The sequence below is a fragment of the Aythya ferina genome (assembly GCF_964211825.1).
Source record: "Aythya ferina genome assembly, chromosome: 2".
Taxonomy (NCBI): Eukaryota; Metazoa; Chordata; class Aves; order Anseriformes; family Anatidae; genus Aythya; species Aythya ferina.
Window position 1 is genome coordinate 119,128,888 of NC_140297.1, and position 27,175 is coordinate 119,156,062.

The following is a 27,175-nucleotide window of genomic DNA, read 5'->3' on the forward strand; positions in this document are numbered from 1 at the left end:
TATGATATATAATAACCACTCCACTCAATTACCTACACAAAAATGCAAGGATTTAAAACTGTGGAGGTCTATCATCCATCCAGTTAACTGACCTACCTACCTCCTACTTAGTCCTTTCCTTACTTGCAGTTTGAATGCTGTCTTGTAGCTACTCATCTGGTAAAGTGACAAGGCTGTAAGTTTGTATATGTTATCCATGCCTTTCCATGTGTGTGGTGTGTATGAGGGCACATATATGCATACAGTGGTATATGAACAGGTCTTTGGCTGGTGGTGGTACAACAAATAATACCTACACAACAGTTCAGTGAGTACATGTGCATACATATTCATCATCCGTATGCATGCGAAAGTATGTCTCAGACAAATTTACATTCTGCTGCTTGGTATACTTGGTTTGGCATTTTTAGTCTCTCTTCCCCTCCTGTGTACCCATTGTTATAAACTGTGTCCCTTGCTACTCAGTACTTCAGATGGGTCCAGCAGGATGGCGGTGTGACCAGTCTGCCATTGCCATTAACTGGGCAAAACGGCGAGAAGGTGTCAGCAGGACCCAGCTCCCGAGGGTGTCTGTCAGCTGAGCGGCTGTGCTTTCTCCTTGGTCGCGTCCATCAGCTTAAGCTTTTTGCCAGCTCTGCATTTCAGGGGGGAGAAAGGATTTTTCTTGCAGGGATGGCTCAGACCTAGGGTTCTGTTTCCTCTGTTGCACAGATTACATTTGTAACCCGAGGCAAACCGCTCCAGCTTTTCTGTGTCCCAGTTACAGGAGCAGCAAAACAGGGAAAATAGAAAGCTACTTTTTATAGGATACTGAGAATATATATTTTTTGCATATTTGTAAACCTTCTTTATCAGAGGAATGTTCTATGTTATGGAGCACAAAGGTTTACCGATAGTTTCTTTAGGAATGCGGCCATTTGTCTAGTGGCAGCAAAAATGTGTGTAAAACATACAGAAAAACAAGGCATGATAAAGCAAGTGCCCTGAAGCATATTCCAGCCAAAGTGTGCATATGTCGTAAACCTTCCTGGTGACTAAATAAAGTTTTTCTGAAGCAGTACTGTTAATTCAGTCAGCAGCACCAGGGATAAGATCACTATTAAGACTTCACGACTACTGAGGTTGGCACATGAGTGGCTGGCCGCGAACTCCACAGAGGTGCTTTTGTGCTCTGATGCTCCCCCTTCTTCCCTCCCCCTTCCATGGGATAACTCCTTCTGGTATTACTTCACTTTTCTGTTAGTGAGCACTTTCCCCTATAAATATGACTGAACAGGTGTTATTCTGCTACTAACTGAGTTTCCAGCTGTCCTCCTCCAGCACAGACCAGGCAAAATCTGTTGTTTAGTCCTATTAGACAGACTAGAGAACTATCAAGCCTGAGATGGAGGTCTTCCTTGCAGGATATGGTAGTTTTGTTGCCAGAAGATGGTCAGGAAGGCCTGGCTGGCTAACAAAGACAGTCCTTCAGCTGCTGGGTGTAGTTCCAGTTTTGCATCCCCTTTGGCAGCAACACAGAGACTGCTGCAGTGTGGCCAGCCAGCAAAATTAGGAAATAAGGACCTCTTTTATTTACTCAGGCTGCTGAATCATGGGCATTCCTGTCTGCTTGGAGAAAAGTCAGGCAGCTCTACTTTCCACTGGAAGTCTCAGGAGTGCTTGGTACTTTCATCTCAGAGTGTTCACACACTTGTTTTAATGTGCTTTATGGAAATGGTGAAACTCAGCAAGTACAGTCGGTGGAGAAAAACATCTGCACTAACTATTCACACACATTTGCATCTTTAAATAGACTTTTAGGCCTTGTAGCCGATTTCCAGCAAAGATTTTTGGTTGTGAGTGCTAGGGCTTTCTTAGAGTCAGTGAGTGTGAAGTGACTGGTTCCAAAAATTAAAAATTTACATGGACATGTTAAGTGCATCACACTGAAACTCAGAATACTTGCCATAACACAGAAAAGGCATTTGCGGTAAGTAGCACTCAGTGAGTACAGAAGAAAAAAGAATAAGTCAATACAGAAAATATGTTTTAAACCCCCATAAACACTGTGTGACATACCTGGAACTCTCTTCTGCCCCAGATAGACGTGTGCCACTGCTGGGGACTTGCATGCATGCATCTGAATTTCATCCAGAGTGTTTAAAAGCAGCTCGTTATAACATTTAAAATCAGCATTTGTAATGTTGACATAGCTCAGTGGGTAGGTGTCTGCAGATTTATATGCACATGGATGTATGCAGAGTAGCAGCGAGCTGTTTGTATTTCCTATTGGAGTGATTGGCAAAAAGGGATTTGAAGTCTTATCCCAGCCACAGGTCAGACTTCACCCCCAACACAAAGCAGGTCTGTGTGAAATATCCCTGGGCAGGCAGCAGTGGGGTCTGCACCCCGAGCCCAGTGCTCACGTGTGGAGCTCCCTGGGAAGCCCATAGCTGCTCACTGAATGCCAACAAATGTAGCATGGCCTCGGTACATGGCAGCCTGTGGCAACTGCTGACTGCCATTGAGAAATGGCCAGTTGCACCTTAGTTATCTGGCACTGCATCTTCATGAAGAAGCATGGGGAGACGGTAGGGTGGGCAATGCCACCGTTCAGGTCCTGCTGTAGCAGCGGCAGCTACCCTTAGTTGGGGTTTCCATCTCGATTGCTGTCCCCAGATCCATTTCTAGACAGCCCCTGAGCCCAGGCGTGAGTCCATCCCATGCAGGCTGGAGTCAGCACAGGGAAAACCAGCCTGCAATGAACCATCTCCCTCGGCAGCAGGGGCCTGCAGGCCCCGCTTCAGGAGCCCCTTGTGCGATGGCGCGCTGAGGCCCCCCTTCCGGAGCACGGCCGCCGGCTGGCTGGGCCCCCTCCACGCAGCCGCCCCAGGGGAAGCCACAGAGCCATGCAGGCTGCCCCGGTGTGCTCGGCCTCAGGAAGATCCTGTTGTCCTCCCTGCTGCCATGTGCAGGCTGCCCCGTCACACTCGGCCTCAGGAAGATCCTGTTGTCCTCTCCCCGCTGCCCTGCGCGGGGTTCCCCGAGCCTGACGGGAAGGAAGAGGTTCTCCAGTAGCTCAGAAAGGGCAGATTTGAAAAAAAAAAAAAAAAAAAAAAAAAAAAAGACATTAGATCAGACCTTTAAATGGTTTGCTCTTTTCCTTTTTGCACTAAGAAAATTACTGTGCAGAATTATTATGGGCTTGGATTAAAAAAAAAAACAACAGCAGCATGATATGTAGAAACATTTGTGTTTGCTGGTTGGAAAGGAAGAACCAGGCTTGTGCTGGAGTAACCGTATTCCCTCTCCAGTGTTTTGTTGTGTTTTTTTGTTTTTGTTTTTGTTTTACCTCGTGCAAAAGCTAAAGGAGAGAACCCCAAGCAAACAAGGAGAATTGGATGGGGGAAAAGGGGCTCCCCTTGCTTCTCCTGTGGTCACGCTCAGTGCTTGATCCCGACCCCGCCGCCAGCCCGACGTCCCGCTGGGGTTCACAAGCCAGAGGGAATAGTTGTATAATAGGTAAAACCAAGCAGGCAGTGGCCACAAAAAGAAAGTGATTTACTACCATGTCAGTGATAGCACACTATTTATAACACTTAGTATATATTCCTCTAAACATTTATACAATAATATATCATTTCTGCATAGGATATACATTTTAATACTAAATTTGGTTACAAAATATGTTGCTTAGGCAGTTGCAGACTATTTTTCTTTGCTCAGGTTTTTGACATAAATTCCTGCTCATCTGCCAGCAGCATTTGTATGTCAGAAATACATTTGATTTTTAAAGAACAGAGCATCTTTCCACTTAGGAGACCTGGCTGAAAATATTCATTTAAAATAAAATTTAAAAATGTAATAATAGTTAACATCTTTTTCTGTAAGTAGGTTTTCCACTGCTTTGATCATTTCCAATTCTAAGAGTCAAACCCTGCAATTTGAAAGGGCAGTACACAGATTTACATCAAAAGTCTCCTATGAATATTGCAGTCATTAATGTAGCAACTTGAAAACTCAACTGTCTGCTATCACTTAGTATGTATGACAATGAGCAACTTCACTTCAGTACACTGCAAAGCCTTTTAGGGGATGGCAGTACTTTTGCCAGAGGAGAGGATTTTAATTTTATTTTATTTTTTCTTAAAAAAACAAACACTGTTTTCAGTTCAAAGACATGATGCCTAGGCTTGTGTTTGCTTTTTTCTAATTTATTTAAATGAAAACCAGTAGTGCAGATTCATCAGGTAACTGCAGATATATACTGGGGCATGGGTATGAGTGGGTGTCCGTGCGTGAGAAAGGTGTGTGTAATTTGTGACCCCCCCCACCTCTTCAGGAGGTAAACAAGAGGATAAAAAACCACCCAGTGTTCAACTTACGCTGAAAAGCATTGTGTCAATGGGCAGGGATCCAGGAATGGTGTTTGGTTGTTTTCTCAGAGTTTGATGGTTGCCATCTGGCATTGATAGGGAGATGGTGTTGTCATCAGTTTCTCGATGCAGGAAAGGAATGAATCCTCATCTGTTTCCTGTGGATAAGCAAGAGGTTGATCATCTAGTAAAATCTTGTTACCTTAAAGAAAGCAGGCTTGGAATTTGTTTACATAATATAGGCCAGCTCCAACTTTCATGCCAGTGTAGTAAATTTCTTGAGGGAAGGCTGAGGTTGCAAAGAAACTGTTTTGCAAGAATATCTGAAGAAAGATGTTTTTCAAAAAGGTTTATCCTGTCTTTTTCTGTGCTATTACCGTAATTGATTTTAAATTTAAAAAGAAAAAAGCATGAAGCCTTGCCCCTGGAAAGGAATAAAAGGATTATTTGTGGTCTTTCAAGCATTCTTATGAGTGTAATCATTGGAGCAACATAGTTTACACTTAAAACAAAAGGTGTAAAAATTGTAGAGCACACCTGGTGAAAAAAAGTTATGACTTGCCCTGTCTAAAGATGAGGTAATATCATGGATAACTAGTTTAGTTTATTATCTGGCTAGCATTCCTGTTTTGTCTTTTCCTTGTTACTCATAAATCATTCAGCTTTTACCATAATCATTTATCATTTTTCCTGTTTCCAGTTTTTCACAAGTCGCTTTGTCTGTGATCACCTCACAGTACAGGTTCTGCTGGACTAAGGAAGTTCAGCTGGCTGAGGCTTTTGCAAAAAGGAAGAAGTGGTGGGCAACCTCTTGAACTTAGAAAAGAAAAAAAATGCTGTTCACTTCTGACCCTTGTGAAACTTTCTCATTTTCCTTGATCCTGGCTGTTAGTTCGTTAGTTTTGAACATTTAATGATCCAGCTACCAGCTTTCAGTAACTGAATTGTATAGTTATTGGAGAAATCTGGTAGCACTTTATTAGAGAAAACACTGCTGTTTATATTGTTGCCCTGTTCCTCCCCTATAATTTTTCATATTATTTAGAATAACACCCAAGTCTCTGTCAGTAATAGCCTTTAAAAGATTTCTGCGTTCAAAATCAACTTCAAGGGGAAAAAAAAACTGTGACAAAGCAGAGGGATTTTTTTTATTAAATATTAGGCGTGTGGGTTGACTGTATTAATTTTAAATCATTCCTGTAATATTTTCTCCCTTCCTTTGACTCTTCAGATGCTCACATAATATGCAAATCATTTTACAATGGATACAAAAGAAACATTAAATATATTAAAATCTGCATTTTAATAAAGGTGTCAGTGTATAATACATATCCTGCAACTGAGAAAGAATGATAAAAAAGCAATAAAAAGGTAATATAGGCACAGAACTATTTAATAACTTTTAATGTTTTACAGTCTGAAAAATAAATGTGGTCTTGAAGCTGTTGGGTACAGGTGTAAGAAATATCTTACTCTGAGTTTAATGTTTTAGCTATTTAGGAGTAGCAGGTCTGCGTTGCTCATGTGCATTCGGTGTCTCCTTTGAGCTGTAGGGATTAATCTTGTGGGCACGTTTCTTTTTCATTTCAGATGGAGTGGATGTTGAGGATGACCCCACTTGCTCATGGCCAGCATCATCACCTTCGAGCAAGGACCAGACTTCCCCGAGCCATGGAGAAGGTTGTGATTTTGGTGAAGAGGAAGGAGGCCCAGGGTTGCCCTATCCATGCCAGTTCTGTGACAAGTCGTTCAGCCGCCTCAGCTACTTAAAGCACCACGAGCAAAGTCACAGCGACAAGCTCCCTTTTAAATGCACGTATTGCAGTCGTCTCTTCAAACACAAACGGAGCAGGGACCGCCACATAAAGCTTCACACGGGAGACAAGAAGTATCACTGCAGCGAGTGTGACGCAGCATTCTCGAGGAGCGATCATCTTAAAATTCACTTAAAGACTCATACGTCCAACAAGCCATATAAATGTGCCATTTGTAGACGCGGATTCCTGTCATCCAGTTCGCTGCACGGTCACATGCAGGTTCACGAGAGAAACAAGGATGGCTCTCAGTCTGCTTCCCGGATGGAGGACTGGAAAATGAAGGACACTCAGAAATGCAGTCAGTGCGAGGAAGGCTTTGATTTTCCTGAAGATCTTCAGAAGCACATTGCAGAATGCCACCCTGAGTGTTCCCCTAATGAAGACCGGTCTGCTCTTCAGTGTGTTTACTGCCATGAACTCTTTGTAGAGGAAACGTCTCTGGTCAATCACATGGAGCAGGCCCATAATGGTGAGAAGAAGAATTCGTGCAGCATTTGCTCTGAGAACTTTCACACCGTGGAAGAGCTGTACAGCCACATGGATAGTCACCAGCAGCCAGAGTCATGCAACCACAGCAACAGCCCGTCATTGGTGACTGTTGGCTACACCTCGGTCTCCAGCACCACTCCTGATTCCAATCTCTCGGTGGATAGTTCAACGATGGTGGAAGCAGCTCCCCCTATACCGAAAGGCCGCGGAAGGAAGAGGGCAGCTCAGCAAGTGCCAGATATCACTGGTCCTTCGAGTAAACAGCCAAAAGTTACCTACAGCTGCATTTATTGCAACAAACAGTTGTTTTCCAGCCTTGCAGTCCTGCAGATACACCTGAAAACTATGCATTTAGATAAACCCGAACAAGCCCACATCTGTCAGTATTGTTTGGAGGTGTTGCCATCTCTCTACAATCTGAACGAACATCTTAAGCAAGTCCATGAAGCTCCTGACCCAGGACTGATTGTTTCTACCATGCCTGCCATGGTGTACCAGTGCAACTTCTGCTCTGAAGTGTTCAATGACCTCAACACTCTTCAGGAACATATCCGATGTTCTCATGGATTTGCCAACCCTGCTGCTAAGGACAGTAATGCATTCTTTTGTCCCCATTGCTACATGGGATTTCTTACAGATTCTTCTCTGGAAGAGCATATTAGACAAGTCCATTGTGATCTTAGCAGTTCCCGTTTTGGTTCCCCTGTGCTTGGAACCCCAAAAGATCCAGTGGTGGAAGTGTATTCTTGTTCTTACTGTACAAATTCTCCAATATTTAATAGCGTTCTTAAGCTGAACAAGCATATCAAGGAGAACCATAAGAACATTCCTTTGGCACTGAATTACATCCATAATGGAAAAAAATCCAGAGCCATGAGTCCCTTATCTCCTGTAACCATTGAGCAGACCTCTTTAAAGATGATGCAGGCAGTTGGAGGTGCTCCTCCTCGTCCTGCAGGTGAATACATTTGTAATCAGTGTGGTGCTAAGTATACTTCCTTGGACGGTTTTCAGACTCATTTAAAAACACATCTCGACACCGTCCTGCCAAAACTGACCTGCCCTCAGTGCAACAAGGAATTTCCCAATCAAGAGTCCCTGCTGAAGCATGTTACCATTCATTTCATGATCACCTCAACCTACTACATCTGTGAAAGCTGTGACAAGCAGTTTACTTCTGTGGATGACTTGCAGAAACACCTGCTGGACATGCATACATTTGTATTCTTCCGCTGCACCTTGTGCCAAGAGGTTTTTGACTCCAAGGTCTCTATCCAGCTACACTTGGCTGTGAAGCACAGCAATGAAAAGAAGGTGTACAGATGTACGTCTTGCAACTGGGATTTCCGCAATGAGACTGACCTGCAGCTTCATGTTAAACACAACCACCTGGAGAACCAAGGCAAAGTGCACAAGTGCATCTTCTGCGGTGAGTCCTTTGGTACAGAGGTGGAGCTGCAGTGTCACATTACTACGCACAGCAAGAAGTACAACTGCAAATTCTGCAGCAAAGCTTTCCACGCTATCATCTTGCTGGAAAAGCACTTGAGGGAAAAGCATTGTGTTTTTGAAACAAAAACTCCAAACTGTGGGACGAATGGGGCAGCTGAGCAGGTTCAGAAAGAGGAAGTGGAGCTCCAGACCTTACTGACAAATAGCCAGGAGTCCCATAACAGCCACGATGGCAGTGAAGAAGATGTGGACACATCTGAGCCTATGTACGGCTGTGACATTTGTGGAGCAGCTTATACCATGGAGACTCTCCTGCAAAACCACCAGCTTCGAGACCACAACATTCGGCCTGGAGAAAGTGCCATAGTGAAGAAAAAGGCTGAACTCATCAAAGGGAATTACAAGTGTAATGTGTGTTCTCGAACATTCTTCTCTGAAAATGGGCTCCGAGAACACATGCAGACACACTTGGGACCAGTGAAACATTACATGTGCCCAATCTGCGGTGAGCGGTTTCCATCTCTTCTGACTCTTACTGAGCATAAAGTCACACACAGTAAGAGCCTGGACACTGGAAACTGCAGGATTTGCAAGATGCCCCTCCAGAGTGAGGAGGAATTTTTAGAGCATTGCCAAATGCACCCTGACTTGAGGAACTCCTTGACGGGGTTCCGCTGCGTGGTGTGCATGCAGACCGTGACCTCCACGCTGGAACTGAAAATCCACGGCACGTTCCACATGCAGAAAACTGGAAATGGTTCTGCCGTGCAGTCCACGGGGCGTGCGCAGCATCTCCAGAAACTGTACAAGTGTGCTTCCTGCCTGAAGGAATTCCGTTCGAAACAGGATTTAGTGAAACTTGACATCAACGGTCTGCCATATGGTCTGTGTGCTAGCTGTGTTAATCTCAGTAAAAGCGGTAGCCCAAGTGTCAACATCCCTTCAAGCAGTAACAGACAAGGCATGGGCCAAAATGAGAACTTGAGTTCCATTGAGAACAAAAGCAAGGCAGGGGGACTGAAGACTCGATGTTCTAGTTGCAATGTTAAATTTGAATCAGAAAGTGAACTCCAAAACCATATTCAGTCAATCCACAGAGAGCTTGTTCCAGACAGCAACAGCACACAGCTGAAAACACCACAAGTATCTCCAATGCCCAGAATCAGCCCCTCCCAAACTGAAGAGGTAACCCTTTTTTCTTTGCTCTTGACACTTTCCATCCTGTTGGAAAAAAAGCCCCCCTTTTCAAGCCGTCCTGTCACTTGTCATGAAATGCTTAGGTTGAACCATGTTCCATTCCTATCTGTAGCCACTAGCTAGTAATTACTTGCATCTTGGTATGCCTTACGTCTTGGATTGAGTTGCGCGGAATAGGACTAATTCCAGTCTCCCTAGGATATTGTCTTCTGTATCACTGAGGAGACCTGTCTTCATGCCAGCACAACTGAGATCTGGGATCTTATCCTAGCTCTGCTAACGCATTGGAATCCCCAGCTAGGAGTTGTGCTTACGGCAGGGAGCATTAATGGCAGAGGAGTAGAATACAGTCAGCCAAAATCCTGGCATAAGGGGTGAATTTTTAAAAAATATTTGTGAACAACAAATTGAGGTGGATTTGCTTTTTTAGTTTTGGTTGTGGGTTTTCTTGAGCTTTTTTTTTTTTTTTTTTTTTTGTAAACTGTGTTGTAGACATTCATTTTTCCGTCTTATAGCATATTTGAATTAAGTAGAATCACAACAGTAGCCTAAAGTATATTGGGAAATGAATCTTTGTGATATAATTCCTTGTTTTACTTCTCTTTCCATTCCCGGTGAACAACATTTTGATGTCACTGAAGCACCTAGTATCTGATGATTGAAATCCCATTCATGCGATGTACTTTAGAAAGTAAAGATTTCAGAAAAATAAAAAAATAAATGGTCAAAAAAATATTTCAGGAAAAAAAAAAAGGTCAAACTCTCGGAAGATCTCATCTACCTCTTCAAATGTCAGTGACCAAGTAATAATGGCTGTATGGGGAGTAGTGGGGGAAGGCAGGGGAGTCATTTACTGAGGGCAGGTAATCTGTTTTATCTTCAGAAATATTATCAATAGAGTGACCTAGAGTTAATATTTTAGGCATTGTATCTTGCATAATGACCCCTTATAGTTCAGGAAGCCTAAAAACACAGCACAAGCAAATTATAAGAAGTAATAGCTTTTGCTTTAAGGAAGCTTTTAACCTGCAATGGTGCAAGCATGGTGCAACCCATCAGTGTGAATGCATATGGATACCCTGTGGTTAAGGAGCTGCTCTTCCATCACTCTCCTTGCTTCCCTGTTTGTGAGCCCATCTGTTGGGTAAGAAATCTCTTAGCCTGCTATCCAATAGACGTGCAAACCAGAGGGCAAGAGGGAGGCAGAAGAGGAACGAGGGGTGATACCTAAGGGTATGTGGGCCAACAGGTAGCTCTTTGTGGAGCTACTGAGAACATAGCTGGAGGAGGTTGGGAGGAGGCCACTGAGGCAGCACAGAACCTGGAGTGCCGCCAAGAGGGAACTGGAGTTGAGAGAGGAGGGTGAAATACCAGGCAGGATATGTCCACCAGGGAAGGACCCCATGCTTTCATGGCTTCTGCATCTCCAGTGTGCAAGTTGGACATTGGTGGGACACACTTGGGGAATGGGATGTGTTGTGGATTTTATGGGAGGAACAGGTTGTTAGACTGAGAAGAACAGGTCTAAGGAAAACCTTCTTTTCAAAGAAGAGGAAAAAGGAATGGCTCCCATTAGTTGCAATTCAGGCCATTGAATATCTTGTAGGATTGCTGTTGAGTAGAAATCACAGGATGACCAGCTGTAAGTTTTTGATGGATTCAGAGTCATCCTGTTTTCTATTTCTGTCATCTTTCCCCAAAAGACTGCTTGAAATCGCTCTTCCCAGTCATGTTGGAAGCCAATTCCTGCAGCCTTCAAGCACAGTGAGAATCATTCAAGTTAAGACAGTTACCAAGATAAGAAGATGTTACCAATTTGGCTTTCTCTTACTTGTAAACTCGAGAAAAAGAGATTTAGGTTTTCTCTGTGGTGATATAAGGTCAGTTACCTTCAGTGTCATCTGTGAATCTTCTTTACTTGGATGAGGTATAACCAGGGTTCTGGTATCGTCTGATTGGCCTCATGTTTCTCTTCCTGCTCTTTTTTGTCTTTTATCTTAGAAATGTACTTAAGATGAAAAAAACTTTCAATCCAGAGCAAAATTATTGAGTAGCATTTGCATGCTTTCAAATCACCATTTGCCCCCTGCCTCCATTCAGAGCTCTTAAACTGATTTTTCAGTGCCTGTGGTTCTAGTCTCCACATAAGTAACCTAGACTTTCATATTCTTTTTCTCAGGGGAAGCACAAAGCTATCAAGTTCCTGATAAAGCATTAGTACTTTTGGGAACCATAAATGCATGTTTGTAAAATCTTGAAAGATAATTTATTTTTCTAACAGATATTACTGGTTTCAAATTTTAGTGATGCAAGCGTTATAGCAATGAGAATCAAAATTGAAAGTGGTAATACACAAATGTTTAACACTATAGATTTGATGTCCAGGCTGATGGGAATGAAAACATAAGCATATAACACAAACAGTAAAAACAAATTGGGTTTGTAAAAGTTATTATTAGGCAGTGGCTTTGTTACTCCACTGGAAGAACATGTGTTGAATTGAATGGGATGTTGAAAATGGCTACTTAAACATGCTGTTTTGGGGGAATTTTCAGCCTCCCAAAAATTGTATTAGGGAGTGAAGGTTTCATTTGCATTATTTATAGTTGTGTAGTTTGCATTGTCAGACTTCAAGTAATTTTACTCAAGAAGCAACAAAAATATGGAGGGTGGTTATCAGACAATTAAGAGTACCGAATACCCTGTGTTACTTAATTAAAAGAATACTATGCTAAGAGTGCTAGAAGGTATCTTTTTAGGAGAAAAGATGACACTAAAAATGTGACTTCTGCTTTCTTGGTGAAGTATTCTTATGCTTAAACTGGCGCACTTTCCTTCTAAGCCTGTATAAAATAATGTGATAGGATGTGATTGCCTTAACATAGCACAATGTCATCAGCTGAGATATCACCTGAGCTCCTCCTGCTTGCTAAGTGAAACACGTTGACCTGAATCATCTTCACTGCAAGTTGCCTTTCAGCTGGGACAAGAAGTGATGCCCATTGCTCATCATCAGTTACAACAACTCAAGGAACAGGTCAGAACTGATTAAGTCCATGATACTGATGAATCTACAGAACCCAGAAACTATCAAACAGACTTAAACAGGCAGATTGTGGATAGATAGCTATTGAAAGAATTCTAAAATTGGCAAATCCCTAATATTCTTTGGGCTTAATAAAATGCTGAATCCATGCTGTAGGTTTCTTGTAAAGATCCTAAATTACTGGAAGTATGCTGTTAGGCTAGGATAATAATCTTGGTGATACTTAGTGTTTAAAAGTGGAGAACAAGGTTTGATGTAGTAGTGAATTGGAAACTGGAAATCAGTCATTTTTCTTTCACTTGTTTTTTTGTTGACTTGGGCAAATCCTCTTGAACATTTCTGCTTCATTTTTCTTATTGAGAAAATAAGGTTGGTAGTTCCTGAAAAGTGTGTTGCCATGCTTAATCACAACACATTTTTTGTAAAGCAGTTGGAAGATGAAAATCCATGTTCAAGAAAAAATGTGCATCTATGCCTCTCTTGTTCCTCCTTAACGCGTTGCCATGCACCTAATAAGAAGATTCCTGACTCAGCAGAAAGTGTGCCTTTACTTTTGAAGCTTAACGACTTTTGTACATGCAGAACCACACCAGCATAACTATACAATAATAATTATACTGTTAATTGCTTAGCTGGCAGAGGAGGGGGGAACAGACTCTGGCTTATACCAACAGTTTATTGGTAAAGCCTATCTGGTGCTAGCATGTCCATGTGAGCAACCGAGCTCAGTTTGGGGTCCTGTTAGTACCATCCAGAGTAGATGCTCAGCAAGCATAATTGCTTCTGTAAGTAGCTGAATGTGAAGCTCATGTGAATACTGTATTACCTGTGGCAATGCAGAAAGTCCTTCATTAATAATACAAGAACATGCTGGGTTTTCTGGTCCTGAGAAGAGAAGGGGCAGCACAGATTCACTGCCAATTACTGCAGGAATAAAAATGCTTATGTAGGTGTTGCAAAAGGCTTGCAGAAACTCACTGTAGCAGAGAGTATCAGAAGTGCTGAACAAAGGAGAGAAGAACCAGCAACTGTCAAACCAGCTGAAGAACAGGATGAGTGTGAATCTGGGGCTGCTCTTCTGTCCTGTTGTGGTTGTGCAGAGCTGTGTGCCAGGATGGGCATGTCACAGCAGGGGACACTGGGCACATCACTGCACCGTTCTAGAAGGAGCCATCAAAGTGCAGGCTGACAATGAGCTTATGAAGATGGGGATCACACAATTCAGATGGCTGCGAAGAGCTGGCGTCTCCCTGAATCTCAACTTACAGACCTCAGATGAATCCAGAAATGGTATCGACCTGGGACAAAGACTGGAACTCAGGTAGGTGTACTGTTTTACCATTACTTTTCTTTCTCTTTATTCATGGACCCTGAATCTACCTTTCTTCTCTTACTATGCCTTCCCCCAGCCCAGCCCCACCCCTCAAAAGACTGCCAAACTCTCAAAGACAGAAAACAGGAACTGCCTTTTGAAGTAGCTGGTTTGTTTCAACAGCAGGCACTGGCAGTCAGAGGCAGAAAGAGAGAAAAGACTGTGAGCAACCCAGAAATGTTCCCAGATGCATGCTTTTGGCAGGGCAGGCAGTAGCATTTTAACAACATAAATCACTGTGCTTTTAACTGAAAAAATACACTGAAATCAATAGTCATGCATTTAATTGAAATACAGAAAGAAATTAAAATAATCCTCCTCATCAGCAACCCAAGCTGATCATTCGGACTACAGGATTTTTATGAATAAGCACATAAACTTGTAATGTAAATACAGGAACTAGTGCCTTGGGCTTCCTGTTAGTTAATTCAGGCCCAGAACAAGTGATTTTCATGCTGGATTTTGGATTCAGGGCTGGAAAAAGGTAAAGAAGGTTTGTTGCTGGCACAAAGAATTGGCTTTGAAATAGTTTGTGGAACTAATCTGTGGCAAACATATTTTCTGCTTCTGGAGTTTCAGAATGAATTCACTAAAAATATCAGGTTTGCCTTCTGGCATCATTTTGGCATCATTTTCAGGAAGGTATTATTTAAGTTGTGACCATATATACTTTTAGAAAGGGCCATTCTGTTTTTTTAGCCACAGTAGGCCGCTTCATATTACCATATGCTTCAGTTTCTGGTAGCACCTCTGTCATGGAGTAGCTGACAAGATAGGGCATTAAGCATTTCTCTTCTCTTCGTCTTTACTTTCAGTAGTGAGCTATCAGACAGTCCTCTCTGCATTTTACAAGGATGGTGTTATTTATTATCCTGTTGCTGTAAAGCCTAACAAAGTTAAGCAGCAAATTTCCTACCTTCTCACACTCACCAGCCTGTGAAAGGAGCCCCTTACGTTGGCTGGGGGCTGCGGAACACAAGCAAGAGAGAAAATGGTTGTGAGTTTTTTAGTTTCTTGTCTACCGACCATTAAGATCTAATACTGTTTGTCTGTCTTGTTATTTGTCAGATGCTTCAGTTGGGGAATTTGGACCTTCTTCACACCTGTGGAAAACTTTGCATCAGAGAAAGAAAGGGTGACGTGTTCTTTGAACTTTACAAGAGCCTCAAGCCAAGATTTCCGTTCAATGAGGTGGGGGGAGGAGAGAAAAATCTCCTTGAAGAAAGGCAGAAGAACAGGAGAGGACACAAAACTGGATGAAGATACTAAGCAGCTCTAGAGTGGGCAAATGTAGATTCAGCAAAGGTTTATGAGACAAAATGTCCTGAGATGCGTGCTTCAACAGGTCAGCTGGCCAAGTGACCAGGGTAACATGCAACAGTTTCCCTTCCACACAACCACTATGGAAAATCAGAATAGTGATGAATATTTGTATTCTGACCTCAGAATCATGTAGAAACAGCAAGATTTTTCTTCTGTTTTTCTAGCCTTATTATCTTTGGGAACAAGACATGATAAATCATGGTATGTCTTTTTGTTTCTTTGCATACCTCTAGGGAATTCTCTCTTCCCCCTCTAACTTCTGAATTATTCTTGCCCCATTTCAACTGAAACTTTAGAGCTGAGCAGAAATATTAAAACCTACAAGGTTTTAAAACTTTGGGAAGAGAAGTGATCCACCAAATCAGAGTCTAGACAGGAAAGAAGCCCTCTAGAGATCCCAACCAGAAAGGTGGCTTTAACTGAAGTTCATACCTGTTTTTTATGCAAAAATCAATCAGTCACAAGAAGTGAAACTGTAAGAAACCATGATTTGCCCTTTGTGGTGCTCAAAGAATAACTTCTTAATTGAGTGTAAATGTTTTGAGAAGTGTTTTTGTTGTTGTTGTTGTTTGTTTGTTTTTTAACCACTGCTTAATAAAGCTGTTTTATGTAATGTGTATATTATTTGTCTCATACAACAAACATAACACCCAAATTTGTCACTCTGTCATCAGGAACATAAAATGGGCTAACCGTTAATTTAAAATGAATGTGTATCCCCAGTACTGCTTGTTCCATAAAGTTGTACAAAATGAACATAAATGAACCACCTGATAGGTGACATCTTGTAGAGTCCTCTTGTTTGACCTCCTATAGCTTCGTGATGACTGGTAATTTATCTTATTATCTTATGCCTGATTGTTCAAAACCTTTGGATACTTTTTCTTTTTTCTTTTTTTTTTTTTCTCCTACCAATCCCATCTTCCATTTATTCAATTTACTGCATTGTTTTACAAATTTCGTTATAAAATATGACAGCAAAAATGTGTGTCCTGCTGACATCAGCCCTTGCTATGGGGCATATCAGGACAAGAGTTGGTGGACACAAACTGAAACAGGAGGTTCCACCTGAACATCCGAAAACACTTTTTCACTATGAGGATGACTGAGCAAGTTACCCAGAAGAGGTTTTGGAGTCTCCCTCCTTGGATATATTCCAGACTTGTCTGGACATGGTCCTGGGCAAGCAGCTGTAGGTGCCCTTGCTTGATCACGGGGGTTGGACAAGATGACTTCCAGAGGTCCCCTGCAACCTTAACCATTCTCTGATTCTGTGATTTCCACGATCCTTTTGGCCTACCTGCCAGATGCACATTGACGTTAACTTGTTATCTCTTGGTGATTAAACCTTTGTTGCTAGAATAGGCTTCGTAAGACAGGAAATGAAAGAGTGGGGCATCTCAGTACAGGCCTGCCAGTAACAATGTGCGAATCTGGGGAAAAAAAGCAGCAGCCTGCAGTTTTTATTGGAGACCTAAATTCCTCAAGATGAAAGCCTTACATGCACTCATTGATCATTCTTAATGCCTGTGAAATGCCTCCAAAGAGTCACTTAAAAATGTAGCCATTTATAGACGCAGCCATTTAAAAGTCGCTTGTTGCTTGTGTACTCAAAAACAAGGTGGAAGGTAGGAAAGAAGAAGACTATTTTTCCCCTCTGGTTATGCTTCCAAAATGTTGGTATCCTGTGTGGGAAGGACTTCCTCTGTTTCTTGCCTGTTATCCAGATTCAACATTCTCTGCTAAAAGGCACACCTAGTGGCTTTTCAGAGCTGGAAGGTCACCTCTTCCCATCTACATTTTCCAAGAGGAAATGGGGTGGTTCACTAAAAGAGCTTGATCTGAGATTCCAGCCTTCCAGATATCCTTTTTTAATCTGTGTTTCCACTACAACAGTCCTCTTTTGGTTTCTGTTCTGATGGTTAAGTAAGTTCAGGGCCAAATTCTAGGAACATGGCTGTCTGCACATGTGAATCTTGCAACTATCCCTGGCTGACTTACGGTTGATCCTGTCTTGCTGCTTGGTGCTTCTTTCATAGGACTAGTCAGGGAATGTCTGCAACACCTGATGATTTTCCTGAACTCTCTCTTAACCACAGCTCTTCTGCTTTTTATATTCCCTGCTTCACATCTGGCAGTCCATGTAATGGTGGTTAAAGTCCTACAAACCTAGAAGTATAACCTTCTGCTTCTGAAACAAATTCTGTGATCTTTCTGTGATGGTGAATGATAGATTGAAGGCCATGGAAAAAACAAGTGAACTTATTACAGGACATACCTAAGAGAAACTGGAATTTTAAGCAGCAGTGTGAAAGTATAAGATTATGAAATGGTACAGAGGGAATTTTTGGAGGTTTCCGTAATTCCTGTAGAGGAGAGCAAGAAAAACTGCTAGACACAAATCGCTGTGGGTAGTGATGAAGACTGGCTCAGTGGCATGCTTGTTTTGCTGGTACACCACTTCCTTGGGCAGCTGTGCTGTTCCAGCAGAGGTTTTCCAACTGGGCATGCAGTCAAGCATCATTGCAATGTCAGCAGCTGTGTGCCCGCTCAGATGCTACCAGTATATTTGCTAACATTGATGTGGCCTAACAGTATCCACACAGGGTGGTACTATAATTACAGCAGTACGATTGTGGAATTCTCTTCATGGCATATTTTGTAGTGTAGGCGAGCCTTTGTAAAACCCCAGTCTTGCCAGTGTTATGTGAAGCCTTCATTTGTGCAGTCCCATCGACTTGCACAAGTGCAGTGCTAATTGCATGAGAGGGATCTAAGGGTTTTAATCCTTCTCCTGATATTTCAATGAAAATTAATTTCTTATATATTATGTATGAGTAATATATTTCTGTTTGTACATTAATATTAATCTTGCATATTTTTTAGCACAACTGTTCTGTAGGACTGAATTATCCTGGTAAGTAGTAGCCCAGATTTCTTCAGGAATAAAGATTGAGTTGAAAGTGGACAAGTAAGGGCAGAAAAAGTATCTTGAGTCATACTTTAGAAAGTGAAATTAATCAGCATTGATTTTCCATAATGTGGGAGAAAAGTGTTTTTAGTGTTCAGATTAACTAAACAAAATGAGGTGTATAAAAAGCCCCCAGTTTTGCCTTTCTGTTAAAACCCAGAGAGCTTTTGCAAAATTTGTGATGGTGAAAAGAGACAAAAGAGTATTCTCTTGTGCGTACTTGCAAACTATTAATTTTATTGGGCTACATCTGTTGCTGATTGTTGGTGAAGAAAGTAGTGGCTTTATTGAATGGCAGTCTGTCTCAGTATGTCTTTTTTAAAACAAAGGAAAAGAAAAAAGAGACGGGGGGAAAAAAAAAACACATAATCTATCAGCTTACTCAGAATATCAGCTTTTTGCATCTCAACCTGTCAAGTCATGCTCTACTGCCCATACTTTGATGCCACATTATCTGAAAAATTATCAGCACAGTCTGAGTTGTAGGGTCTCCTTAACGTCCATAGCCATATAGCTGCTCTGAGACAGATGCTGAATGCTAGGATGCCTGTTGGTGGGTTTGCAGCTCTCTGGCTTAAGAATGCCTCATTTTAGCAGCCTTCTTCAATTTTAAGTGCAGTGTAAGGAGACAGAAAGAGTTAGGGATGCTGACAGAAAACTCAGTTGTTGACATGGTAAGCTCCGGATTGCTTAGCAGATACACTTGCAGTGTTTAGTGGCCCAGCTTCACCCAGGCTCAGGCCCTAAGGTAGAAAGTCATAAAGCATATTAGTTTTTCAGATCCCACATTAAATTCACAGTACTTACAACTCTTTGTACTCATAAACTATGTAAACCTGATATGAAGTAGTTAAAAATATATATATACACAGCCTGTGCTGCTGGGTTTTAGAGTCTGTTTTCTGACTTCATCACTTCTGTACTGAGTTTCAAAGACCTAGAGCAAGTTACAGGGTAAGGGAGCTTGAAGGGGAGAGATGGGATTTTTAAAAGTTGCAGATGTGGTTCTTCCTGTGTGGGAGGTGAAACATTGCAAGGTAATGCACTTCATCAGCTAGGGGAAGGAAAGGTTTGTAACTAAGAGACATTGAAGACTGACATGATTATATGCAGCATCTAGAATGCAAAGGTGAAAGACAGAAGAGCAGACTGTAAGATTTCAAGCAGGCTGAAGAAGGAAGGACTGCTAAAACAAGCATTTGTATTTCTGCTTGAATGCACTTTGTGTATTAAAAGAACTAAGTAACCATAGTGAAGGGTATTAGAAAAGAAAATAACATTTTTCTCCATTTTTCATTTTGTTTTTCATATGGGATTGATTGTCTTCTGTCTCTAGACATGCACTCAGACCCCACTATACTTAAGATCCTGCTAAACAAAAGCAGAATGGAAAAATCTTCATAAAATCCTAAAAGCACATCTTTTTAATGACAATCAGGAAATACTACTAAAAGGGTGTTCTATTTGCAATGAGAAGAGTTAGCAATTAGTCTGTTCAGAAAAAATGCAAGCTGACAGTGCCCCATAAGCAAGATAAATAGCTAACTATGCAGTGAAACTGTCTAACATATGCTTAGTTCTTTTAGAGCTTAAGGTTGACAAAATAAGCATCTAGGAAGATAGAAAAGAAATCCTCAATTAAGGTACTGTCAAAAATAATCTGAGCTATGATGAAAAATGGCTAAATGGACAAATAGGCTGGGACCATGGTTGCTCTTGTGCCTCATGCAGGGCCGAGCACACTGCTAACGCTTAATGAAATAATAATGTAAAAAATCAGCTGGCAGCATCAGGAGTTAGCACTGGCAAGTTGATGTAGTTAGTGTGCAAGTTATAACTTGCTTTTGCATATGATTTGTTGGGAGCACAAGCATGGAAGCTATTCACTTTCTATAATCAGGTTACTTTTCTGTTGGTTTAACAGGTTGAATTAACTCCACCCTGGATTTAATGTGAGGGAACCTGCGAGTGAATGGTTGGTCTAGGAGAGGGGAATCAGAGGATGTGGGAAGTGTGCTTTTGGCAGCAGCAGGTTGGCTCATAGTCTTGGTCTGTGCTGAACCTAAGTGGAAAAAGCCTTGAAAATCCCCTTTACTGGTGTAACAAGGTACACACAGTTGTAAACGGAAGGCTATTGTTAAGTGAACAGGTACACATCAGAGCAATTTTTAGTAGAGGAGACTATTGCATGCAAAAGAGGTTCGAAAGGACTATGGGATAAACTAGGAATGCCTGCAAGTCTGTATGCAAAGAGGGAATGTAGATATGGTGTATTAGAAACTATAAGACATATTTTTGGTTACTTCATATAGGAAATAATTCTTCAGTTAGAAGAGGTATATAGGAGATCTAGAAATGGAATATCTAATGAAGGAAAACAATATTGTTGAAAAAATGCTTGTAGCATATCCTCCCTGTGGGGAAGAATGAATAGGGATTAGGTGTAATGTATTGGAATACAGAATCCAAAAATTGACATAGAAACACAGAAGAGTATCCATCCCCAAATTCTCAGAGAAAGTAGCTGAAGATAAAAGGAGACACTAAGCAGATAAATTTGAAATCTTTTAGAAGAGATATCAACAGCCTGGGAAAAGGCTACTAAACAGACATTGAACAGGGGATATAAGGATTATGCATGAAATTACATGTCTGTGAGCTTGATTTAAACAATGAGGAACATGAGAGAAAGGCTAATCAATGACATGATAGAGGAACACTTAAAATTTTTGTTTTTAATGAAGGATGGACAGCAAGAGGCATGATGAAGGGAGGATCATGCCTAAAATTTTGACAAAGAATACTTTGAGAGTGTAGCTACAAGTACGGACAGGGAAGCCTATAAACATGATCTACCAGGATTTTAGCAAAGCTTTTGAAAAAAGTATAGCACAAAAGACTATCTGTTGGGTAAATATGCATGGTGTAGGGAGAGCTACTTTGATTAAAAAAGAAAAGCAACATTAACCTGGATGTGGAAAGCATAGGAGTCATGTGAATTGAAGCAGTTAAGGTTGGAGGGATGTGAATAATGGAAAGCCTTAATCACTATTTGCACCAATTTTATTGAATTTATGCAGTGTATCAGTAGTCTGGAAGAAAGAAGTATAGTAAGATGATGAAATTCACTGACAGTACAAAACTGGGGAAATGGCAGAACAAAATAGGCAGGTGATAAAATACTGAATGGCTGAGAAGGATGTGGAGCATGGGCAGATAAGTAGCATATACAGTTCATTCTCAAGTAATATAATGAGGTTAGAAAATACAAAATAAGAAGGTATGGATAGCTCAGACAGTCACAAGGCACAGAAGGCTACACAAAAGGATCTTCTGAATACTTCTGAGTAGAACCGTAAATCTTTTAGTAGAGTGTTTAATAGTTGTTTTGCTGTGTTTTTAAGAGCAAATTAAATTCCGGATGGAACTGAAGTACCAATTGAACGACCATATTCTTGGGCAGCTCATAAAAGCAGCAAAGCCTTGTTTGACATGACATGGACACTATGGACACCTTTATCGTAAGGAAATTCTGAAAGCTGCAAAGTGACAAGTGAGGATCAGGACAATAATTAAAGGTCTAGGTGACATTCATTATTCAAAAGGTTAGAGAGACACGTGCATATGCGCTGCATGGATTGAAGGCCCGATCCAAAGCTCATTAACTGTAGTCACAGAGAAACTTTGCATGCCTCAAGGCTTCAAATTGGGTCTGAAAACTGGAATGAAAAAGAACAAGAATGCAAGAGTCAATGTGGTTGCCCAATGCTCATGTCAGTCCTCTAGTCCAAGCAGTTTTGCTTCTAGGACAATTTTGAATGGTCCAAGGAATGACTTGGGCCTCGGATTTGCACTCAGCATACAAGAGACAAATTGGCACTTGGGCTCCTGACAGGAGGGATTTTATGAAGGATTGTGGGGTTGCTTATTGAAGAGGTGTGCTTATTTTATGAAAAGGCGAAGTTATAGTGATACAAGAAATTAAAGGAAAATGGTCAAATGCTTTCTAAATCCCGTCTGATAATTCATGTGTCATTTTTCTCTGGAACAAATCTTGGGAAATTTTGCAACAAGGCACAGTTTAGCACCTCATGGCTTCTCCAGATGCTGTACTGGTCCTGCCTGAGTCCATGTGGAAATGTGGTCAGGTTCTGCTGCAAACCCCTGTTGCTGGTACCACGTTGCTCTATAACAAGAAATGTATGTTGATTTGTTCTTGTGTTCAGAGGGGAGAATGAGAGTGCTGGTGTATTTCTGTCTCTGGCAGGAGGCTGATGGGTGTCCTCTGGCAAATGCAGCAGCGGCAGGTTAGGCTGTAAGTGCTCCGAGCTGTCCACCCTTCATCTTCATGTGGGGCTGATATGCCCTGGGCTGTGGGCTGGAGCAGCAAGGCCTGGGTGCCTGCTCCGTCCCGCTGAGTCCTCCCTTGGTGACTTGGGCACAGGGGCAGGGAGCTCAGCTGGGGCTCCATCACTGCGAGCAGCTGCAGCAAGGCCAGGCAAGGACGGCTGTCACAGCCCTGTGTTTCTTTCTGTGGGGAGCCATCCTGTGCTGCAAAGGGCTCGAGACACTCGAGAGACTCAGGTGGCTCCTTCAGTCACAACCCATTTTTTCTTTTGTGCTGTGCTATGCAGACACAGCAAGGCTTCTTGCCTGGCAAGGGAGGTGGAGCTGCCCCTGGGCTCATTTCTGTCTTCCTCCCCCAGGTTTCCCCTTGGTGGGGCCATGGAGAGAGGAGGGGACAGGTCTACCCCTGGCTCATTCTGGTAGGGAGCTGTTAGCAGCCACAAAGCACATCAGGACCCAGGAGCTCCTGTGAGTGCTCGCGTGTCCTGTCGGCCTGACAAAGCTTGTGAGACTAAGATGTAACTTGCAGTGAAAAAGAACCCCTTTAGAATGTGAAACATATGGAAATAAGTATGTGTTTTTTGTTCAACATGGTGTGAAAATGACTGGGTTTGATCACTTTGAAAATCTAAGAGTAAATGGAATTTACTGAGTTTGCTTTTAAAATCAAAACTTAACCATGCGCAAGTTTAGACACTTTGAGATGACTGTGTCGAGCTAATAAAAGTTGATGTCAACATTTTAGCAGATGTTTGGATCACAAAAAAGAACTAGGTCTTGATCAAGCAGCAGTCACAGAAACATTCTTTCCTTCATGATAAAAAGAAAACCTCAGCGTGTGATTCTGCAAATGCGTCAGATCATTTGAAGAGGCTAGCAAGTGCTAGTAAATTATTATTTGTTGTTGTTGTTAAATGAGTTTATTTTTTGGGCATGAGACTTCAAAGAAAACCCCAACCTTTGTATATTCTGTCATTACATGCATCAGTCATAATTTTGCGGACAAATCTTGACATGAACTCTGCATTACTGTGCTAACAAGAGAAAAGACCAGCCATTAAGTTTATGTTTCTTTGTTTTTGAACAAAGTCACATATCAGAAATAATGCTAGGGGTATGCTAATAAACAATATATAGTGCCAGTCATCGGGGAGTAAGAAATATTTTCTAACTAGTTCTAAAGGGAAACAATGTTTTAAAAAAAGGGAGAGTGATTGTTATTTATGCAATATTGTTGTTCTATATGTCAGCATCAAAAAGCATCTTGTAAAGAGCTTAGCATAATAAATCTTTGATCGTGACTGTCATTATTTAGAGGTCTTTGATAGATCTAGATGTAGTGCAGTAAGGTTAAATTTACCAGCATGTAATAGGAAGACCTTAGACTGCATCTGAAAGTCTATCAATGTTACCAGTATGGTAACACCAGAAGAAGGGGAAAAGTATTGTATTTTCTAAAACAGCAGGCTTTATGAATTGTAACTGCAAAGCTAAGTCAAAGCAGATTTGTTTTCTGGGTGCCCATTGATTTTATTTGTCTACATAAGGATTTAACTTGGTTACATTTCAGAAAACTGAAGTCTCTTTAAATGAAAAACAGCAAAAAAGGCTTATGATTGTTTCCACCAAGAAGCAACACAACACATTTTGTTATTGTCATGAAGAAAATTAAAATAGCCTCTGTGTATGAGAAGCAATAGGAGATTTGTAAAGTAGAGCCCACAGGAACACTTAATTTCAGAGCTGACTTTGATTAGTCACTAATTTTACAGTTAACTTGGTAAGAAAAAATGACATATGTTGAAAAAGGCTTTATATTTCTTCCTAAGGGCTTGTAGTAGAAAAATGCATAATGGATGGGCACTTTATCTGTATGGGACAGGGCATCTAATTTTAGACACTGATAACAAATCCAGCAAGTCTTTAATAATTCTTAGAGTCAGAAAAAAAAAATACACAACACCTTTTTTTGAAAAAAAGTATAATAATACCAACTATATAACATTCTTCAAAAGTTAAAAATATACAAAGCAAGCTTTATTTTTTATGCACATTGTTCAGTGGACCTTACTTCTTCCCCAACTAAAATATATGAAATCTGCGATTTACTACATCTGTGCCAGCTTTTGGTAACTTTATGTTCTTTAAAAAATATGTTTTTCCTTTCTTGTTTCTTTTTGATGGCGTAGGCAAGGTATCTGTGACTGTACAGAAAGATGCATGTCTCCTGAATTACTATCTTGATGTGGCACTTCAGGGCTTAGCTTGCTTTCACTGATTCTTCAAAACAAGAGTTGAGCTCTCCAGGACTGTTACCTTAGGACTTTGGCCCTCGATGCTACAATTATGCAGTTGAATAAATTTATGAATCTTGCTTGTCTCATTAGATGCCTAGAAAATTGCAGATTTGAAGTTTTAGGATGAAAAAGCAAAATCTTACTTTTGGATATATTCTTAGTTTTCACTTTTGAAGAATTGCTTTCTGATATGAAATCTCTGGCCAATTTAGGTCAAGAAAACAATAAGAGAAAATAAAATCATGTTTCTAGGATGTTACTGTCTTAATCTGTAACATCTTGGACAAGTGATACACCTTGTAGAAAACTGAAATAGCAGATCTATTTTGAAAGACACCAAGGCACAAATAAAAGACTTTTCCTGTGCACCAAAGAGAGCAGAGTAACACATTTCCTTGTTCATAATGAAATTTTGTCTATATACAGTGTGATTTTTAAGTAAGTCAGGCTCCATCTAATGTGGCCAGAAGGGTTGCTCTCTGGCTGATTTCCAGCTAGCCTTCCTAGTTTTAGTACCAATAGGTATTGAAACTGCTGCCTGAAAACAGTAAGCATTTGTCCACACTAACGAGGATTTTTCCCTCCTAGAATGATAGCAATGGATAGACCATTTAAAATGTATGTGCAGAGTTGATTCTGCAGCCCGACTGAGACTGAGGGAGAAGGAGATTTCTGATCTCTCTGTTCTGTTCATGGCTTCACCCTAGTTCTGTAGTGGGCTTAATCCACTGGTATAAAATGAAGGATCCATATTTATTTCAGTGTTATTTGGATCACATCGGACATAACCTCATCACATTTTGCCTTCCATGAGTATGACAATGGTGTTTTAGCAGTACTGATCTTTCCATGGAGTTGAAAAACTGAAAAAAAAAAAAAATAATAATAATAATAAAAGATCTACAGAGTTTCAGGAAGCTCAGATAAAAGGTGCTACAGAACTGCAGAGTGTTATTATTTAATATTAATAATTTAACCTTAATGAAAACACTGCTGGAGATCTTTAAATGACCACTTTGAACTCAGCATTTTGAGTTGTAATGAAATGGTTCCAACTGCATGTTTCAGTAAATTTTATCTACCCTTGTTTCTTTAGAAGAAGACCTACCAGTGCATCAAATGTCAGATGGTTTTCTACAATGAATGGGATATCCAAGTTCATGTTGCAAACCACATGATTGGTAAGTGAAGCACTAAAACTTCTCAAAGACAGATAGCCATTTCTCTTACTCATGATCATCATTGCCTCTAAAATTAAACAGAGTTAAGGAGAAATTAATTGTGCATCCATCAATGATTAACCTAGGCATGATTGATTTTTTTATTCATATTATTAGACTTGATAAAGCATTAGCATATTTTATTTTCTGCAAGGGCTAGTTTAGACTTCTGCAGAGAATTATATATCCACTGCCAGTCAAAACACAGGTGATTAGCAAATTAAACTTCTAATCATTTTTGCATTATTGAAAACAAACTAACAGGAATGGTTAATGAACTGGATGTTAGCTTTCCATAGAGTTTTAGACAGGTTTTAATTTCAGAAGTTATTATGGTAATGACACTACTGTGTACTTCTCAAGCACCTTGGTACCAAAATCAAAACTGGTGAGTTTTTGTCATTAGGAAACATAAATAATTCAAATGGCCATAAAATAGTATTGTTTGTTGTGTTTGAGCAGTCTGGAAAAAATCCTGAGTGTATCTGCATACAATTAAATACTGTCAATTATCTGAAAAAAATAAGGAATTGTAGTATTCAGTAATGGAATCTGCTCTTTAAGGTACAAACAGTTTTTTAAAAAATCCTTTAGGATTCCTGATCCAAGCCTGGCTTGATGTTTACAAAGCTGTTACAGTTGTAAATTGGAATAAAACAAAAGTTGCTTTTTCTTTGATATTCATGTTTTCCTATTATTTGCTTATTCCCCTAGGATTACCCATAATGTTTTCAATTTGGTAACCACTCAGTAATAGCACTAAGAGTTCTATCAGCCAATTAAATTTATCAAGCACATCATTTGCCCGCTAATAAGATAACATTGCCAGGGTTATCTCGTTTTGTTTTTAGCCTCTTTTCCAAATTTCATATTTCAGGACACAGATGGAAACAACTGATTTTGTACTCCTACTTCCTTTATGCTGTTTTTCTTGCTGTAATAACAAAAAGCATGCAAAAAAGAGACCAAGCTATATGGTGTAGAAACCAGTAACTACATATCAAACAGAAGGGAATATGTTATTGTGTTGGTTTGTTTTTGTTGTTGTTGTGTTATTGTGTTTTGTTTTGTTTTTTCATGTTATATCTTAAAAATACTTAGCTTGATGCTATTTATCTCTTTTAACAAGGTAACCTAAAGATTTCTTCCATGAGTGCTTGTAACTTGGCTGCACTATAAAAGAAAGTTACGTGCCACAGCTTAATAGCCCATTTTTTCTTGGTACATTATTAATAAGTTTTAATGTATTTAAAGCATGAACATTTTATTTGCTTTTCAGAAAAATGAAT

At 40.6% G+C, this 27,175-nt stretch overlaps 1 protein-coding gene and 1 long non-coding RNA gene across 10 annotated transcripts in view; both read left to right on the forward strand.

Annotated features, from left to right (window-relative positions):
* Positions 1 to 27,175, forward strand: part of ZNF521 (zinc finger protein 521) — a 232,370-nt gene that overhangs the window by 87,521 nt on the left and 117,674 nt on the right. For all 9 annotated transcript variants that reach the window (XM_084507873.1, XM_084507869.1, XM_084507870.1 and 6 more), the window contains 2 exons: positions 5,946 to 9,298; positions 25,763 to 25,847. In XM_084507873.1, the coding sequence (XP_084363999.1) occupies positions 5,946 to 9,298; positions 25,763 to 25,847 (3,438 nt within the window). The remainder of the gene's footprint in view (positions 1 to 5,945; positions 9,299 to 25,762; positions 25,848 to 27,175) is intronic.
* Positions 9,314 to 15,670, forward strand: LOC311430916. The gene is made up of 2 exons (XR_014689115.1): positions 9,314 to 13,677; positions 14,797 to 15,670. It is a non-coding gene; the product is annotated as an uncharacterized lncRNA (long non-coding RNA).